General features: G+C 41.7%; 2 protein-coding genes across 2 annotated transcripts in view; one reads left to right on the forward strand and one right to left on the reverse strand.

Moving 5' to 3' along the window:
• The first annotated feature begins 1,951 nt into the window (after positions 1–1,951).
• On the forward strand, positions 1,952–13,247 carry PDHA1 (pyruvate dehydrogenase E1 subunit alpha 1). Its single transcript, XM_088532740.1, has 11 exons — positions 1,952–2,111; positions 5,372–5,440; positions 6,415–6,588; positions 7,175–7,301; positions 8,683–8,774; positions 9,144–9,236; positions 10,114–10,269; positions 10,543–10,614; positions 10,999–11,066; positions 11,871–11,979; positions 12,924–13,247. The coding sequence occupies exons 1-11, from the start codon at positions 2,037–2,039 to the stop codon at positions 13,086–13,088; spliced, it is 1,200 nt and encodes a 399-aa protein (XP_088388866.1). The 5' UTR covers positions 1,952–2,036; the 3' UTR covers positions 13,089–13,247.
• Positions 13,248–13,640: 393 nt separating this feature from the next.
• The window catches only part of MAP3K15 (mitogen-activated protein kinase kinase kinase 15), a 66,476-nt gene continuing 61,275 nt past the window's right edge, over positions 13,641–18,841 (reverse strand). Inside the window, 8 exon segments of the mRNA XM_088532726.1 lie at positions 13,641–14,002; positions 14,528–14,604; positions 14,693–14,790; positions 14,959–15,071; positions 15,963–16,176; positions 16,859–16,964; positions 17,442–17,627; positions 18,378–18,552. Of these exon segments, the coding sequence (XP_088388852.1) occupies positions 13,924–14,002; positions 14,528–14,604; positions 14,693–14,790; positions 14,959–15,071; positions 15,963–16,176; positions 16,859–16,964; positions 17,442–17,627; positions 18,378–18,552 (1,048 nt within the window). The 3' untranslated portion in view covers positions 13,641–13,923.

The raw sequence follows: 18,841 nt of genomic DNA on the forward strand, positions 1-18,841 counted from the left end.
CTCCAGGGAGAGCCCCATCCAGACTTTGGGGACAGTGTTTTCTTTAGCAGCAAAGGTACCTCCTGATTACAAAATCACCTCTCTGACAAGTCCATGCTTGCTTTCCAACCCTCAACGTGGCACAGACTAAAGCTCCTTGAGGGAAAATGCCTTCTAAAGCAATTTTTCATCTTCCTTGATTGTTCTCTTACAGGCCAGCGGCAGCTGCTGCTGCTGTTGCTTCATGAACCACAGTTGGAGCTGCTCAAGAGCTGGCTACAAAATTCAAACCACCTACAAGCTGCGTGCCAAAAATGATTGCACAACCTTTGCACAGGATTGCCCTTCACTGGTGTTTTAGCAAGGACTGTTTTATCCATACTGATAAACTGAAAATGAACTGAGAACAGCACGAGCTCTCCACTCAGTTGGCTTGGTGACAGCAAAAGAGAAATCATTTTCAGATGCTTTTAAATATTTTCCATTTTCAGATGCTTTTAAATATTTTCCTTCCCTAGATGTGAAAAGTGGTAACTTTATACTGCTTCTTTTAGATTTCAGCCTGTGAATGTATCGAACGTGTGTTTGCTCTTCTAATCAACCACCAGCCAAATGCATAAAGTGTTAGGTATTTCCATAAAATTTGTCTATAAGAGGGCACCTGAATGTCTTCCTGTCCCCCTTTACCTTAAGAAGAAGCCATGGAAGAAATCACACTGGCCTCTAGAGTGTACTGTGCAATAAAACAGCTGGAAGCCAAGGAAGCATGTGGACGGTGCTGTAGAAACCCAGTTGCGGCTGTTTTGAAACAGATGCCAGTTTTTGCCCTGAGGGTGTATTTTGAGGTTATACCACAAGCATTCACCACTCGTGCCCCAAGTAGAAGCTCTGTGCCCCAAGCATAGAGTTGGAACTCTAGGCAACGCTCTGTGCTCAGCAGGCACAGGCATTCCTGGGCCTCCATGGCCCTTCTGTGTTTTGGGGGGGTGGAGAGTGTTACTTTTTGTCTGGAGCAATTCCCAGCTAGAGATGCCGCTTTGGACTCTGATCACTGCAACTGACCATGCAGCATGAGCGTGCAAGTGGGTGGGGAAATCAGACAGGGAGTTCAGGAGATCTGAGGTACTGCTATGGCGAGAGGACTCATCAACATTAGGTTAGATCTTACTTTAATTTTGTTATGCATTTGCCTGGGCAGAGATGAAACTAGACTGTTGAAACACATAAGCTACTTCATGCATATTAAAAATCTGTCAGAGAAGAATCTCAAAGTGCCAGATATAACATGAAGCAAACACAAACAAATACAAACTTGTGCAGCAGACTGTGCTGAGTAGGTCACAGAGGTGACATGTAACTAAGACCTGGGGAAAGTGAGAGCTGGTGGAGAGGTGACAAGCACAAAGACTCATTTTTGCACTAGAGAAAACAAAAAAAGAAAAAAGAAAAAAAAAAGAAAAAAAGCCATACACTTTAGTATTAATGTAGATATGCTAGCTTGATTTGTGCATTTTTGAGGGAACATAAAAGATTTCGCCCCTACTACAGAGCTAATGACCACCTGCACCGCAGGGTCTTGCGGCACCTCGACTCCTCGGCTAACCTGCCACTCGCTGCAGCCTCCACCGTCCGCTCCGCGGGCCTGCCCTCACGCAGTGCTGGAAAACACCGCCGGGGTGGCGCTCCCCAGCCGCAGCAGCTCTGAGGGCAGGCGCAGCCGCCTGCCAGCGCCGGGCGCAGCGCGGGGCCGCGTGGGCACCGCGGCTCGCACGCGTGACCGGGCCGTGACACGACCCAGGACGACCCCACCGCCCGCCTGTCCTTGGCCTCCCCGCGCGGCCGTTAACGGCCGCCGCAGCCCCGCCTCCCGCGTGGGGCGCGCATGCGCGCGGCCGCGGCGCACGACGCACAGGGCAGGGCGCCCGTCGGCGCCGTCACTGCGCGGCGCCCCAAGGAGAGCTGAGGACGGCAGCGGGCGCGGGGCCTTCGCCGCTCCTCCTTCCCTTCCCTTCCCGCCTCCCTCCCTCCCTCCTTTCCTGCTTCCCTCCCGCCGCTCCATGCGCAAGATGTTGCTGGCCGCGCTGTCGCGGGTGCTGCAGGGCCCGGCCGCCGCCGCCGCAGCGGGGAGGACGGTGAGCGGGGAGCTGCCCTCCCGCCTTGGCCCGCGCGGCGGCCCAACGGCCCTAACGGGCGCGCGGGGCGGTTGGCGGCGCGGGGAGGGGGTGGTTGGCGGTGTCCGCAGCGTGTCTGCCCTCGGGAGCGCCCGAGCGCTAAGGTTAGCGGCCGGGCTGCTCCGTTCCGGCAGGAAAGTGGCGGGTAAATAGGACGGGCTGCATTTAAATAGGCCTCAAAAGCAATCCTGTTGGCAAGGGTGGGAATTTTCCTGAAAAATCCTCCCCCCAGCCCCCCTTATTTTTTAAAAAAAAAAACAACAGAAACCTTTTACAAGTGCTGATAAAAAGACCATAGAGCGCCGATAGGGCTACGCACATTTAAAATCGATGTGGGATTTTATTTTCTTGCCAGTGTGCTAGTTGTAGCCTGCATGTCATATTACCCAGGGGAAGAATTTTCCTTGCTCCTAGCAGCTGCGGTGCTTGGTGCTGAGCTGAGCGTGGCATATATGCCACTGGAAAACTGGTGGCTGGAGCTGCCCTGTTCTTTTCCACCTCTGTGCATAGTAGTCTTTTTGAGAAGCATCTTTGTTATGAGATATATATATATGTATGCATATATATATATATAAAGCTTTAAAAAAGTACATCTGTGCAGGTCAGAGCCTGGACAGTTGTAAACGTTCTCTTCTCCATCATAAATCCAAACCCACCGTCCTTTCTTGAGCTGCCATTACCTTTGTTTGCTGCAACAACAGTTTTAAAAAGTTCCTTCTCGATACTTTTTTCAAGGCATTAGTTTTGACATCAGTGTTTCATTTATTGTGTTGTCTCTGTCATGTGGCATATCTTCAGAATTCATCTTTGCATTTTCCTTAGCCCACTGTAGTGATTAGCTTTCTGCAGTGTGTATGTAAGTTGTGTTCATGACATATAATGCACTTCAAAATTCAAAGTTTGACAGGAGAGGAAGTTTACATGCCACAGTCGCTGCTCTCCATTGGACTATACTTAATTTAAGCAAAAGCACTTTTAAGCTGTGTTGATTTTCAGCCGTTTTGAGGGAACTTGTGACATATTTTGTGCTCCTGTTTGCTCTGTAACTTGGATCAGAAAATTCTTTTGCTGTTGGAAAAATGCCAGGCGGACTGAGCAGTCAGTGCTTCGCAGGATCAGGGGTTGGGTGCCCGCCTGTAAGGAGCTCGGCTTCTGTCTTCCTTGCATGCAGCCTTGCAGCCGCTTTTGTTACCCTGTCTGCTGTCATGCGTGCTTTAGATCGACTAAATAAGATACTAGATTGCAGACTTTTAATTTGCTAATTAAGGCCCATCAGTTTAAAAAAAAAAAAAAAAAGAAGAAGAAGAATTGAAGGAAAGTTTTCTGAAATTTTTGAATCTGCTCCAAATCACTGAAACTATGAGAGACAGGTTTCACCATGTGCTTGAGCTGATGTCGTGCCCCCACTGAAGTGACTGGCCCTGTGCTTGTGCTGTCTGAGCTCAATGGGACTTAAGTGGCCACAAAAAAATCTAACCCATCTGAAGGAAGAATTGTTAGTGAGATCAAGAAGTTAAGTTCTTTTGGTTAGCCTTAAAAGGGTAATTCTTGTAATTGGTGGTCAGCTGCCAGAGGAAAACCTGTTAGTGTGTTCTGAGGAAGCAGGCTTACTTGTCCTGGGTGAGGTGGCAGGGGAGTGAATAGATTAATGAAGATTAAGATTAGAGATTAGGTTAGAGAGCAGATTCACCAGATGATCCTCCTCTGTGTGCTAGGCCTGTGGGCAATGCGTATCTAAAAGTAGGTCCTAGTTTACAACGGCATTAAATAATGTAGATACCAGTGGCTAAAACTTGTCCCTAACAGCAAGTGCTTGGCCCATTACTGACATACTGCATTTTCTGAGAAGTCTAAACTACTCCTACTTTGGAGACTTTGGGATCCTAATGACTCCCACATATGAATCTGTTTATCTTGAATACGCATTCATATATGCTATGCATTTATAGCAAATGTATGAATTATCAAATAAAAAGCAGCCTTATCCATAAGGCAGCATTTTATACCTCCTTTGAGCATATTGTAGTGGATAGAGATGGATTTCCATGACTCAGAGCTTACCTGTAAAGAGACTACCACTTACAGTGCTTTAGTCTGCTAACAACTTACTGATGATGGGTACTTACTCTTTTTTTTTCCCCTCTCCCTTTTTTTTTCTCTCTTCCAAATGCTGCTATCCTAGGGAGCTGTTAGTGAGGTAAGGTCCAAATAAGTTTTGTCAAAATTTGGTTTTGACAGTTATACAGACCATGCATTAGAGCTTTAATAAAGATTCCCTAGTGTTGTTTTTATGTAGTAATCCTAAAATCTTGTTTTACTTCCAGCACTAGTAGTAAAATAGCTTTTCTTCACTGATAGTACTGTTACAGATTGTTTAATAACTAGATAAGCTTAGTTTAAATTAAAAACTCTAAATATGAGGGAATAAAAAGTGAGGATTCCTAAATGAATTATATAAAAGAGTAGACAACCAAGATGAATTAGGAAATCTCTCTAGTGTTTCTTCCAAAATTTGTATCTATCATCCAGGCCTTTTTGGAGACACTAAAATGGACATTTTCAAAATTTTGAAGCAATGAACTTTCAGCTAAATGTGTAATAATTCTGTGGTTGAGCAAGCTACTGAAATTAACGTATAATTTAATAAGTAACGTTATTGTGGAGCTAAAGATGAAGTATGTTCCTTGTGCTATGGCCACAGTGCAGTCACGGACAGATGATCATCATATCTGATGCTACAGCGAAACTTCTTGAAGTTATCCAAGATTATCAGTTGTACATTATTTAATAATCTGTGCATGTTATTTAATACAGAACAATAATATACCTCTAAACATCTTTCTTGTCTCTCTCCTACCATCCTGTCCATATTTCATACATTCTAGGTGTTCACTCTCTTCCATGTCTTACATTTCTGATATTTTTCAGCAGTGGCAATTTTTTTTTTCCCTTCCCCACTGAAGACAATTGACTTTATTTGGTATTGCAAATTTAAAATTTAGTTCCTTTTTTTTTTGTCTTAGTTCTAAATATTGATTTTGAAGGAGTTCTAGCATTTAAATTTGTGTACAAAACAAAAATTCTCTAATACTTTAGGGATATGTCACTGATTAGCTTGATTCACAAATTATTTCGATTTGGGAGTATTGTTAGAAATGATGAGTTGAGTATCTGACTGGTAATTAATTTTTAAATGTTGCTTGTGTTCTGTTTTTTTTAAGGCATCCCGAGTGATGGTAGCATCACGTAACTATGCAGATTTTGCAAATGAAGCCACATTTGAAATTAAGGTAAACAGTTGAATACTGTATAAGCATTGTCGTAGATCTTGGCATGATGTAGTTCAGCCCTTGACTTTTCTGTTATAAAAAATATTGTTTGAATATCCTGAACCTTACTAAAGGATTTCTAGGAAAGGTTTAATAGATTACTGCCTCCTCTTATGGCTTGAGGATGCTATTGGATGGGCATATATATACAATATGGTACAGAGCAGAAACTTTTTTGATGCTGAAGTGATTGCAGCAAATGAAACTAGGTTTTGCATACGACAGGAGCATCTAGTTCATACCTGCAATATTTAAATGGAATTAGGAGGTGTGAAAGCTCTGTATAAGAGAAGACTAGAAGGAAAATGAAAATAAAAAGTGTAATCCGTGTATTTCTTCTCTGCCTTGCCAAATGAAGAGCAGACAAAAGGAAAACTTCTTGGAAGAGATGTCACCAAAACAGTATTCTTTATTTTTGGTAGAGGGGGTGAAGTCCAGTCTTAAGACCAGGCCTTAAAACTGTTTCACGGAGGAAGATCCTTTCAAATTTATTTGTTTATTTTTTATGATATTCTCTCTGGTCTTTTACAACATGTAGCTTAATTAGTAGTTATATGTAATATAATTGGTAGTTGTGGTGTTGTTTTACTCAGTGCTTTGCTAAGTCTCTGTAGCATTTCATGGCAACAGCCATGGAAAAGTACTTTTCCAGTATTCTGTTGTCATTTTAATTAATATGTTGCTAGTAGGAACTTCATTTAAAGCATGGATGTGTCTTTATTAAAATTATTATTATTAAATGTGTCTTTATTAACAAAAAAAGTTTTTCTATAGTGACCCCTGGATATATTGTGTATTATTTTGACATATAAATTGAGTTTTTTTGTTTTTGAGAGTGAGAGGGATTACAAGCTGAACTTAAACTGGGACATTGTAAAAGAAAATGTTACTGACACTGATAAATTCAAGACGTAAGTATGTGTTTAACTTTGCAGAAGTGTGACCTCCATCGCCTGGAAGAAGGCCCCAGCACCACAGCAGTGCTGACTCGAGAGGAGGGGCTCCATTACTACAAGACCATGCAGACCATACGACGCATGGAACTGAAGTCTGACCAGCTGTATAAGCAGAAGATTATTCGTGGCTTCTGTCACTTATATGATGGTCAGGTGAGAATATTTTTTTCCCCAATAGGTTTTATAAAGTTCAGTTCCCTCTCTTGTCCTTAATGCAGGGGCTTGAGTAGGCTGGAAATGAAAATAAGATGCTGTGTGTAGATACTCAGTTCTAAAGTTGTAGCTGGAACAGCGACTTGGTTCATTGCTTCTTTAAAAAAAAAAAAATCCTAAGCACATGAAGGAACCCCTAACTTCTTGAGACAGCAATGGAATGAGACAGAAAGCAAGATCCATCTGAAGAGCAGATATCTCTCCATTCACCCTTTTTGAATTGCAGCTATTTACATGTATTGTTTGGGATTTGTGGACAAAAGTCTATGGATATTTTTGGCCTTCTGTTTCTGTCTAGTTTTGTTAGTCAGAGTCAGGACAGAATGGGATTTGGAGGCCAAGGTTCTAGTTGCTGCATAGTCAGATCGGTATAGCTCGCTTTGGGATTTAAGGCAATCTTCTGTATCCGTGCTTTTCTTGTTTTTTGCTGATATTTTAAGTTTGTATGGGCATTTAACTTTTTCCAGACTGCCGGCTGTTGGATGTTTTTTCTTTACTGCTAAGCTTATTTCTGCTTTTGTAACAGGAGGCTTGCTGCGTAGGCCTTGAAGTTGCCATAAAGCCTACAGATCATGTGATAACAGCCTACAGAGCTCATGGCTTTACGTATGCACGAGGAGTTCCCGTTCGAGCAATTCTTGCTGAACTTACAGGTTTGTGCTTAGCAAAATGAGGATTTAGGTGCTGATGTGCTTTTGTGAGTCTTTTACTCAAATTCAAAGAGATGTCGATGCACAAAGTATTCTGGGCCTTCAGAAGCAAGTTAGCAACTTAAATCGATGTGTGACTTGTTGATGCAGCCACTTTTTATAGTAAATCAAAAGCAATATTTAATTTGAAGTGCCAGCACTTAAAGCTCAACTTTGTAATTTCTTTCTTGATGCTGTAGGCTTCATCTATTGTGCTATAGCAGCTTGTTTATGTGGAACTTGCAGCACTAGCAATTACATTGCTAATAGTAATCTATTCTTGGCAGAGCAGAGCATTGCCCTTCATAGGACAGACTCAAATTTTCAGTTCAGTGTTGCTGAACTTTGCTTTTAGGAAGAATGGTACATGCTGTTTGTCACTGTAAACTGAATGTGGCTTGGGAATAATTCGATGTTAGCAAGAATAATAAATGGTAATATGAATGGACCCAAGACTGTGGAAAGGAGAGATGCCTATCTGTAGTAAGTTCATAGGCAGAGTAGGCAGGAGAAGAGTGTCTCAGCCTGCTAAGCTCTTGTGTAGGTAGTGCTACAAGTGAAAAGTGAGTGGGAAATCTGAAGGCCTTTGTATGCTGTCCATATGGTGATATAATAAAAACCCAGTCTAGGAATTTGAATGCTTGAAATGTGCATATATGAGAGTACATTTTGGAAGCAGAGAAGTGTGTTTTTGTATGCTAACTATATGCTTGTTAATAACGTATATTAACAACATTGCACTGAAGCCCAGAATCTTGTGGATAACTTGTCAAGTATCACTAGAGACTGGTAAGGAAGAAAATAAGGAGTCAGTCCTGTCTGAGGACTCTTACTGGTTCTGAAAACAGAAATATCAGTATTAGTCTCTGTTTTTTTCTTTCTTTTTTTTTTTTTTTTTCTTCTGGCACAATCTTCTATACCATTTTGCTTGGTTTTATTTATTTAACTGGGAAAAGAACAGCAGCAGTTCAGAGACTGTTCTTTCAAGAAATTCTTCATTAATCTAATTCTCTGCTTCTTGAATGATGTTTTTCATTATCATCTCCCCCGCCTGTGCATTTTGTGATGCATTTGTATTTAACTGTAACGTCTTTGGGGAGAGGCCATTTTGTCCAATGTGTAAGAATCAATGTCTTCAATCTGCACAGAAGATCTGGTAACAAGAAGACAATACTAGTGGACTTGCTTTATAAATGGAAATATCTAATTCAATTCCTGTAGTAGTTTTTCTTCTAAGTATAGTAAAACCCCCCTGAAAAAGAGGCAGAAACTAGGAGTAAGTAAAATCCTATTATTTGACTCATTTCGCTGACTGGCAAGTAATTGCATGTTGATCATGTTTCAGGTCGAAAAGGAGGATGTGCAAAGGGAAAAGGAGGATCCATGCACATGTATACCAAGAACTTTTATGGTGGTAATGGCATTGTTGGTGCTCAGGTATATATATATTTATACATCTACATTAAAACATAGGCTGAATTTTACTAGTGGCCTGGGTTTCCTTTCAGGTTTCATGGTGTGAGTTTGTATGCAGCTACTATTGCTCTGTGGCTATTATGTCTGTCATGTCTTTATTCTGGTTTCCCTAGTTTGAGGAGCTGTAACACCAAAGATGTATCAAACTGAGTGTAGTTAAAATTTAGCTTCTGGGCTGTCATGCAGATGGCAATAAATTGGTTGGTAACAGCTCCTCGTTTGAGTGCCTCCCTGATATTTTAAAGGCCTTTTCTGTGGATCACAAGCAGACTGTCTGCAGCTCCTCCAAACATTGTTCTAAAATTTTGCTCTGTTCTCTATTTGTGCTAGGTTCCTCTCGGAGCTGGGATTGCGCTGGCCTGTAAATACTTTGGTAAAAACGAAGTCTGTTTGACTCTGTATGGGGACGGCGCAGCCAACCAGGTAACCAAGAGTTGTCTAACAGCTCGGTGGAGATTTGCCCACTGTGAGTGCTGCTGGTTACAGTGAGATGATGGAGCATCTTTCCCCTTGTCTCTGGTTTAGTATTATACTTTATAAATGTGGTTCGTTTGCAGCTTTTCTTTTGTTAGGCTTTTGTTAGAAGTGCTCGCCACCGAGATGTTCATCTCGGTGGCTGAGCAGCTGGCAAATTTTGGACACCTCAGGCATTCAAGTAGGTGCCTGTGCCTTTGAGGACTGGCCATGCCACTGCATATACAGAAACATTTAACTTGCGTTTGTGAAGGCAAAGGGGAGGATAGAGCATCATGTGCAACCACTAATTTTTGACATTTGAATGGTTATCTTCTCATTAGGGGTAGAAAAATTAATCAAGTAAGATGAGAAATTGATGGATTAGAGAACACTGTTCCCTACCTCTGTGTAGTTTCCCATTTTCTAAATACAGAGATCTCAATTTTTGGTTTTCTGTATGGTTCACTTAGAGCAGCAAGGCCAGTGCAGTGTGGTTGAGCTGCTTTTTGTGACTTCTTAAAATAGTTCAGTCAAAATATTAAGGTTTTGTGGTACTCTAACACAGATCCTGAATGATCTTATAAAATTATATAGGATTTAATTTTTAAAACATAAAATACCACGAAATACAAATATGTTGAGGTAACTTTCATTTTGCATAGTGTATTTTCTTCCTCTTATTCCTCCTCAGCTGAAGGAAAGGGCTAGTTTCAGATCACTTTTAATATTATGAGCTTACCAGCCAGACTTGTGCAACTGAAAAGATTCTCTGTAGAGTCTAATGTTTAAAGTTTGAACTGTCTCTAGTTTTTTCATGTGTTTTTTTTTAAATTATTTTTCCCAGGGCCAGATATTTGAGACCTTCAATATGGCAGCCTTGTGGAAGCTGCCGTGTATTTTCATCTGCGAGAATAACCGGTATGGAATGGGAACGTCTGTTGAAAGAGCTGCAGCCAGTACCGACTACTACAAACGCGGTGACTTCATTCCAGGCCTCAGGGTGAGTTCGGCTCCAGCTTCTTTGGGGAGAACAAGATCAGCAAGGGGGTGGGGGGAAAGGCTGTTTATATATTGGAAAACAGATTATGTCTGTTGATACATTCAAAATAATTTTTATGTGTATTTACTATTATAAATATATAATATGATTATATATATATATTTTACAGAATAATTTCAAATTTAATTCCTACTGCATGTGTGGATTTATTATCATTTAAAGTTTGAGTTGGGGGTATCTTTTTGCCTCAGCTTGTAATTTTTTGTTTATCAGGTGGATGGCATGGATGTTCTGTGTGTTCGGGAAGCAACAAAGTTTGCAACTGAGTACTGCAGAGCTGGAAAAGTAAGTCAGTAATCATCATTCTTTTACTGTAGGTGATTTTTTTGCAAGGTTGTTGGCTATACACAAAAATTTCATCTAGCCCATTTTTTGTAGTTGTTCAAATTGTATTTGACTCCCCCATCCTTGTGTTGAACCTGCAAATACTTGAATGGTTCTTTAACTTTGATTTATTAACATTCACTTAACAAAACATTTTTGGGTTGGCTTGTTTTTTAAACCACAACCCTGGTGTGCTGTTGTCTTCTTCCTGCTTTTATCTCTGAGGAAGGTTTGAAAGGCTCTGAGCGCTAGGCAGGTGAAAGTATACGTCAAAATGCCTTTCCTGCTGTAACGACACGTTGGTCACCCAAGGTGGTTAACTAACGCCCTCTGTGTCTTTTGAAGGGTCCGATTCTGATGGAGTTACAGACCTACCGTTACCATGGCCACAGCATGAGTGACCCTGGAATCAGGTTAGTTGCTTTCACAGTGTTTGCTGAAACGAAGCACGGATGATCAGAATGGTGAAAGAAGGTGTCATGGATTGGATGCTTTTGACCACTTTGAAGTGCATGAAAGTTTTAAATCTCTCTGATCAATTGATCATTCATCCTACTGCTCAGCAGACAATCAGTGGCACTGGGATATATAATTTTAAAACAAGCACTAAGTGAGTTAAATTTCTGTCCTTTTGATTGAGGATTTTACATGCTGCATGGATTTTACTAAGTAAGCTTGGGCTGGAAAACATGTATTTCCAGAACTTCTAGAACATATAAAATCCAGTAAATGATAGTACAGGAACAGGTGGGAGCATCCAGTCAAGGGGAACACTTGAAAAATACAAGTATGTAGGTGCCAATAGGGCTTGGGCCTTGTGCCGTCTGAAACATCTGAATTTATCTACATGAAAAAGAGGTGTCTTGCAAGGTTTCACTTCAAAATTTGAGTGACTTGCTTAAAGACAGTCTGTGCCTAAGCAGCCTTCAGCCAGTGGATGTACTGTGACCCAATCCCTTTACCCTGCTCCTCTTTCCCTTAGGGAAGATGGGAAGCAGGAAATAGCCTCCCATGGTAAATGTGTCAGGCTGGACCTGCTGCTTCTGCACTTTAACTCTGTCTCCATTCTGAGATCTCAGAAAGTTTCCAGGTGTAGCTGTGCCTTCATTCTTTGAGTGGTTAATATTGCCATCTTTCCATGGTATAGCAATTTTTGACGAGAAAAAAAAAAAAAAAAAACAGATTGAGATTTGTGTCTTTGCTTGTTTTTCTGATAGCTATCGTACTAGAGAAGAAATTCAAGAAGTGAGAAGTAAAAGCGATCCCATTACTTTGCTGAAGGACAGAATGATCAACCATAACCTTGCCAGCATTGAAGAATTAAAGGTATGGCTTTAAGTTGATATGTTTAAGCAGGCTCATGTGCATTCCAACATTAGTGAACTGTGAAAAGGACATCATACTGCATGATGCATCACTCCTTTGTTGAGCTTGGTTTTGTTTTAATAGAGCGTGTGAAAGTGTTGAAAGCTCATTGAGAGTAACGTGTTGGTGCAGATGAGCTAACGAGGGTGTTATGGTCAACTTAAAATGCCTGGTGTAGCTACACCTGAAAATAATTATTTATAGTTTACTTAATGCTATACTGTTTTACACTAATAAATACCTCTCTAGCTAGAAAGGCTTGAGATTATAAATACTCTCTTGAAAAAACCAAAGTTGCTACTTTAGCAACAGAGAATTTCTAGCAAATAAATTAAACTTATTTTTCTCTGCATTTTCTTCATGCAAAATGGTGACTTTTACTACCTTTAGAAAAAGCATTAGCTCTCAACAGCACTTGCACATAATGTATTTGTTATATAATGTGAGCTATGAGAGCTTTAATGGAAAATTAAGCTATAAATAAGATGTGATGTACTAACCTAATACATGACAGTAAGTTTGAGTTATGTGCCTTTGAAATGGGCTTTTCATTTAACAGTGGTAGAGGTTGTATCGTAGATCTATGTTAGTCTTATAAAGGCTTATATATGCATGAAAAAGTGGTCTTTTCCTTGCAGCATCCTCTGTGCATCCTGAATATGTTTTGCAGCATCACAGTAAAAAGAAGCTCAATGTCATGTTTTGGCAGTAAAATAACTATTAACCAAAACGGGCAAATGCTGCTGTTGAGTAAGACGTCTGTAAGAGTGTTGTTGTTTTTAAAAACAGGCTCTGGCTCACTTTCCCAGACCCTTAACAGTGACGAACACTTCATCATGGGGTTTAAACTCAAAATTATGACACTTCCTATGCAGCTTTCTACTAATCTTCTGTGTTTGCTCTAGGAAATTGATGTGGCAGTGAGGAAGGAGATCGAGGAAGCTGCCCAGTTTGCCACCACTGACCCAGAGCCCCCACTGGAAGAACTAGGTCACCACATCTACTTCAATGAGCCACCCTTTGAAGTGCGGGGCCCAAATCAGTGGATAAAGTACAAGTCTGTCAATTAAAGGCCTTTTTTTTTTATTGGGGGTAACTTATTCTTATGAATAAGTGAATGCATTTACAAGAACTGTAATGACTCGGAAACAAATCTTTAAGCTTATTTAAAAGCTCTTTCAACAGAGGGGAATATAAAGATTGTGTAAGGAAATCCATTTTATTATGGATTGTCTTAAAGAAGGTGAATGTAGCTTCAGAAGGAGCCAAATTAGGACAAAGCAGTGGTTTATTTAAATTGCTATATATTTGTTTTAGTGACTTTTGGATTGCTGCCTGTGTCATGTACAGTACAAACATTAAACTTTAACAACAATATAAAATGTGGTCACCATTTTTTTTTCTTGATTAAACCATTTTTCAGCAAAAACACTGCACACAGGTTTCTTCAGAAACATTGGTCAATGAAATATCACACCAAGCTTTTCTTAGTACTTCAGTGGGAGTTGCTTTATTATAAAATGCTATATACATTTGTCTATGAAGAGGTGACATACATGTTGCAGGTTAATGGCTCCCTGCTCAAAACAGCAGAGAATAAAATACATTAGGGTCACAATTCAGATATGGTACCTTTTGCAGAAAAGCTTCTCCTTGGCTGCTGCTTCACAGTGAGGGGCAGCTGAATTGTGCATTATGCTCTCATAAATAATTTAAGTGCATTAATAAAGACTTAAGAGCTGCTGCTAAACATTGTGTTACACAAATGGTCAAATAAGCTACACAGCTGTGCAAAATCTGCAAGCCTACAGTACATGCATATATATATACACACATTTAATAATACAACTATTAGGAATGTGTCTGTATTTATTTATTCCCATTAGCCAGTCAGTTTTCAGGGAATTAGCTTTCTGCCGCTGAAGTCCCAGCTGTCTGTCGGTGAATTAATATTGCATTCCAAATTCTGCAGAGAAGCCCACCACTGGGTGAAGAATTGAAAACAGCTGGTAACTGCAGTGACACAGGATGAGGCAAAACTCCTTTTCTCCATTATTTTAAAGTGAGCAAGTAGTAAAAGTCTGGAACACCTAAGGCATTGCTATCAGTTACGACGGTGAATGTTGCATTCATTTAAGGTTATGGCCAGAAGAAGAGCTTTCATGTCTGCCAGGGCATAACTGAATGATACTGAAAGGGTTTTTTTTTTTTTCCAGGGGGCAAGAAAGAAGAGGCTTGAGGCCTGTGTTCCATCTGCTGATTTAGTGACCATGGGTGGAACTGCAGGGTTGGGGCCCAACCGCAGTAACTGTTAAAATGCAGATGGCACAAAGCACCCTTGGTGGAGCAGCAGTTAGAACACAGGAAACTTGCTTAAAGAATACTGAAATTAACAGCAGTTGCTATTAAATTACCACTGGCCCATTTAAATAGCCTAATTCTCTTTAAAATACTTATCTAGATGTTAATTTTAACTAACTAAGCTGTTAATAGTAAACTATCTTCTTACCGCAGTTGGAGATGCCGCAAGTCATCTTTAGTGATATCATTGAGGACAGCACTGAGACTATAATCTTCTTCAGCAAACTGAAAGGCAAAGTTGTCCCTGAATTAAGCTTACTGCTTTGAAATCAAACTCTCTGTGCCCTTTGCTTTACTTTTAGGTTTTTTTTACCGTCTTGATGGCAGCGAGGTCAGCTCCTTGCTCCTTCAGCCAGTTTGCGAGCTCGGGGTCTGCATTTTCTCTCAGAGTTGCAGCAGGCTCTTGGGAATCTTAACAAAATAGAAAAACACAAGTAATCCACCTCAAAATCAGGGCAGAAGTTCAGATTATTCAAGATCAAAGCAGGTATTTCTTAAACTACCCTGAACCAAATCATCCTTAAGGAATCCAAAGCTGCATTTGTGCACAATTGTCAAGGGATGCATAGCTCCTCCTACCTTCAGCTTTAAGTTTCAACTGAAGCAAGCGCAAGTCGTGTGTTTTTTGCTCCAAAGATTGTCTTAAGAGGCTCTGATACTCTTTCTCCTTTTGAACCAGATCTTCCAAAAGCCTGTTAGCATTTGAGAGAGGTCAAACGCAGCCATACTGTGAGTAAGTATAGCTGAGACAAAATATTTTGACAACCCCCCCCCCCCGCCCCAGGAATAAAGTTATGCAATAGATGATATTCTTATCTTAAATAACACTTCCTGTGACCTAAAAGATTTCATTTTGCTTGTCTGGGACTTGGCTCAGTGGTAGCACATCATTAAGGCTTTCACTGTTGCACAAGTCCATTAGTAAACTTGCTGCCAGTTCTGTCCCTGTTGTGCAGTTGCACTGTGTAGAGTTGCTGTTTTTGTTCTGCAGTTTAAGAAAGAACACACAGCCCTGCAGAGGGGTAGCAGGGACATTCTGATTGATTGCACATTTACATCTATGAGGAAGAATGGGCCCCACCAGTGTTAATGCTGTAGGTTGTTGCCAATGTGTCAGCTCACAAGCAACAAGTAAGGGGCGTCTCTGAGCTCTGCCTGGGTGAGGCAGCCGACAGCCTAAACAGTGGATGAGGTCAGGGGCCTCTGGCCCTTCCTCGCAGGAGGAAGCAGAAAGGTCATATCCCTCTATGAGTTTTTTTAAAACTCGTAGGAGCTGACAGGCTTCAAGACCACTGCCACAGGGCCAGGCAATGTCCAGGGAGCTCAGGAAGCAGGAAGGAAAGCGGCAGAATTGCATAGACCATTAAAAAGCCACAGAAACGAAGTTGTGCCCAAGGCTGTGGCTGAGTCGACACATAAGGGTGCTGCTGTCACACAGCATATTCAGAAGCCACACGTTCTGAATATTTGCATTGTGCATCGTATTTATTTTGTGTAGCTACATGATACGGCAGCCAACACGTGTAGGAGCATTTCCAAGACTCCCTAGAACAATAAACGTGCCAGTCGTACATGCTGCTTACCTTAAGGACTCCTGTTTAAGCCTGCCCAACTCCAGGCCAAGCTGCTGCTGAGCTGTCTCCTGTGCCACCACAGAACCGGGGCGGTCGAGTCCCGTCGCCACGGCCGGATCCTTGGTGGCGCTTTGCTCGGGAGGCTGGTAACTGCCCTCCACTTCATCACCATCTTTGTCCCCACCTTCAGTTTCTGATGCTGGCTCAAAGTGAGTGTGAAGCTCTGATAAAATGAAACAACATAAGTTTTTTTTTTTTTGTACGAGTAGGTTTTTTGGGGTAATTTGCGCACAGAGGCTTCTCACACTGGAGGGTAACTCACAGTGTTTGGTAAAAACAATTACCAAACTACTTGGAAATTTCCAACTTATTCCTGGACAGTGTACTCATACATCCTTGTTCTTGGTGGTGATTTTTCCTACTACTAACGCACAGACAAAAATATACTCCTTCTTGTATAAATGCACAGCCCCTTCCCCTTCTCTGCCTATTCCAGTGTTCAGTAGTCATTTTTCAGAACACATAACCAGACCTCTCTGCATGGTTATCTGTCTTGGATTTCGCTAAAGTGCACAAAATATTTTGTTTCTTACTAGAAATGCTTCAGCTTGGGATGAATTTGCCTTTTTAATAGCTGGAGCACACTGCTGGTGCAGAACCACTGGAAATGTACCTGCTGGCTGCCTCTGTACTGCAGCTACAGCGTTACTGCCCAAGATCCACACCTCTATACAACAGTTTGACCCTGTGCCTTCGATGCAGTGTCACACGGGCTGAAGTTAATGACTTACTTGCTGACAGATTAAATCTAAACATCTCAACAACTGTTTCATTTGCTGTAGCTGTGATATGGAAACAGCTTTGTCCTCTTTCCCCTCACACTGTGTTCAGCTGCTTTGACTTACCTGGAATAAGAATAGTGACTGCCGCTTGCACTGCGCGGCGAATGATGTTATCCATTGCAAACATCCAGTGGGGCCTTATTAAGTGGTTTCTTAAGACTTTATTCACCTACAAAGAAATAAGCAAGTAAAGGAGCAGCAGATGACATATGCTTATTATACCTTCAGAAAGAAATCTTGCTCTTCAATTATCAAAGCAACTGCAAGAGCCAGTCAAGCCTCCTCACCTTTGAAAGCCTAATCAACAGATTTGACATTTCTAGGCTACAGCACTCAAACAACTCAAACAGACAGTAATATTCAGGCCCCTTCTTCACTGCAAGGAAGGATAGAGGAGGAAATGGATGCACAACCCAGTGCAGCCAGCAGCGCTCGCTGTCAGCCCACGGGCAGCACGAGCAGCATCTCAGCAGAGCCCATCGGATGCTCAGGGCAACCTGACAGGAAACCTGACAGGAAAGGGCTGTTCAGCACAAACGGGAATGAAGTCTGGGCTGTGTGAGGAAGAGCAGGGAAGCTGCAAACGCCTGGGGTGAGGTTTCCCTGGGAAGAATTCCTATCCTGCTGGGCTAAGCCAAGAACTCACCGCATCCTGAAATCCAAACAGCACCAGATGAATCTGATTGATGGAAGTGCTGTCAAAGTCCAAATCTATTTTCAGCTTGGATATGGTAGAAGCCATCACTCTGTGCTCAGGAGAGCGTATGAAGTCCCTTAAAATCCCAATAATTTGCTTGATGTGGGTTACTGAAAGTTGCAATTCTTCAGAACTCTGGAGAAGTGACAAAGAATGCATTTTAAGTAAACTCCTTGGTGCAAAAAAATATAGTAGCATCAGTATATTGAAGGTTATAATTTTTAACTTTGCACATGTATATTTTGATGGCTTTGCACAGAAAAGCACACAAGTTTTGTTTCTTCAGAGCTCTGACTATCTACCTTTTTCTAACTTTTTTTAAATTGATTTAACATTGAAAAAGTAGGCGTTAAGTCTATTGATACTGTGGCTGTCATCCAGGGAAGAGGTTCCAGGTAAGAGCTGCACCTCTCTCCAGCGTACTGCAGAGGGTAGCACTCCTCCATAAAAACAGCAGAGTGGGCTGACAAGAAATCCACATTTTTGTACATGCCATCCCTTACAGTAAGCTGAATGTGACCTTATATCTAATCTTGCAGACACCTGATGTCCCCAGGCAAAGCACTATGTTTATAACACATGTTTATCAGTCAGAAAAAATTGCACAGTGATAGACCTCAAGGCTTCATTTGATGATTTGCAGCCCATAACGTTTACACAGTTAGAGCCACCCAGGTACCACGTGGGAAAACAACAAAAGTGTATTATAAGACAAAAGGAGAAGTTTTTCAGAAAGATAGAGAACATTTGAGCGGTACCACAGAACAGCTGATTTTAAAACTGTTAGCACCTTCATTTATTAATCCTCAGAAAAAGGAATGATACTGACTACCCAATCTTAAATTTTCCCTTTTAAGCAGGAAAGTAGTGCTGAAGTGAAGTTACCAGTGCTATGCAGTCCTGCAAATTTGAAGCAACTTGATTCTGTTCTTCTTTCAGAATCTTATACAGGATGGCTCGACGCTCGCTGTCCTTCCTCAGCAGGAACAGGCCGGCATCCTTGTCCTCGGCGGAAGGGGACGCGCTCCTGTCCTCCGCAGCCAAGCTCTCGTCGGGCACGCTAGGGCAGCAGCGGGGCCAAACACAGACACAGAGCTCGGCATTAGCAACACGGCAGCACCGCCGCAGGAGAGCGCGGGCAGCTAATGCAGTGTAACGTGGCTTGAGTAACAGCGGGAGATTGACCAGGCTGTCAGACACTAATCCAGAGAGAGAAGATGGTTCAGCTCCTCAAGCAGCCTTTATTCCTCCCCAAAGCTGAGGGAACCACTCTGATTTCACCCTAATGAGAAGCTGGCACCGCTCGTTCAGTTTTTGGGGAGGAAAGCTGAAAATCCTGGACCAAGATA

This window comes from Tinamus guttatus, unplaced genomic scaffold (assembly GCF_059628265.1).
Source record: "Tinamus guttatus ecotype Peru unplaced genomic scaffold, ASM5962826v1 Tinamus_guttatus_pri_ptg000470l, whole genome shotgun sequence".
Lineage (NCBI taxonomy): Eukaryota > Metazoa > Chordata > Aves > Tinamiformes > Tinamidae > Tinamus > Tinamus guttatus.

Excerpts from the sequence above, each read along its gene's own strand:
- PDHA1 (XM_088532740.1), top strand. The coding sequence starts at position 2,037 with ATGCGCAAGATGTTGCTGGCCGCGCTGTCGCGGGTGCTGCAGGGCCCG. Across the intron at positions 8,775-9,143 it reads ATGGCATTGTTGGTGCTCAG|GTTCCTCTCGGAGCTGGGAT; the intron begins GTATATATATAT and ends TATTTGTGCTAG. Across the intron at positions 9,237-10,113 it reads GGGACGGCGCAGCCAACCAG|GGCCAGATATTTGAGACCTT; the intron begins GTAACCAAGAGT and ends TATTTTTCCCAG.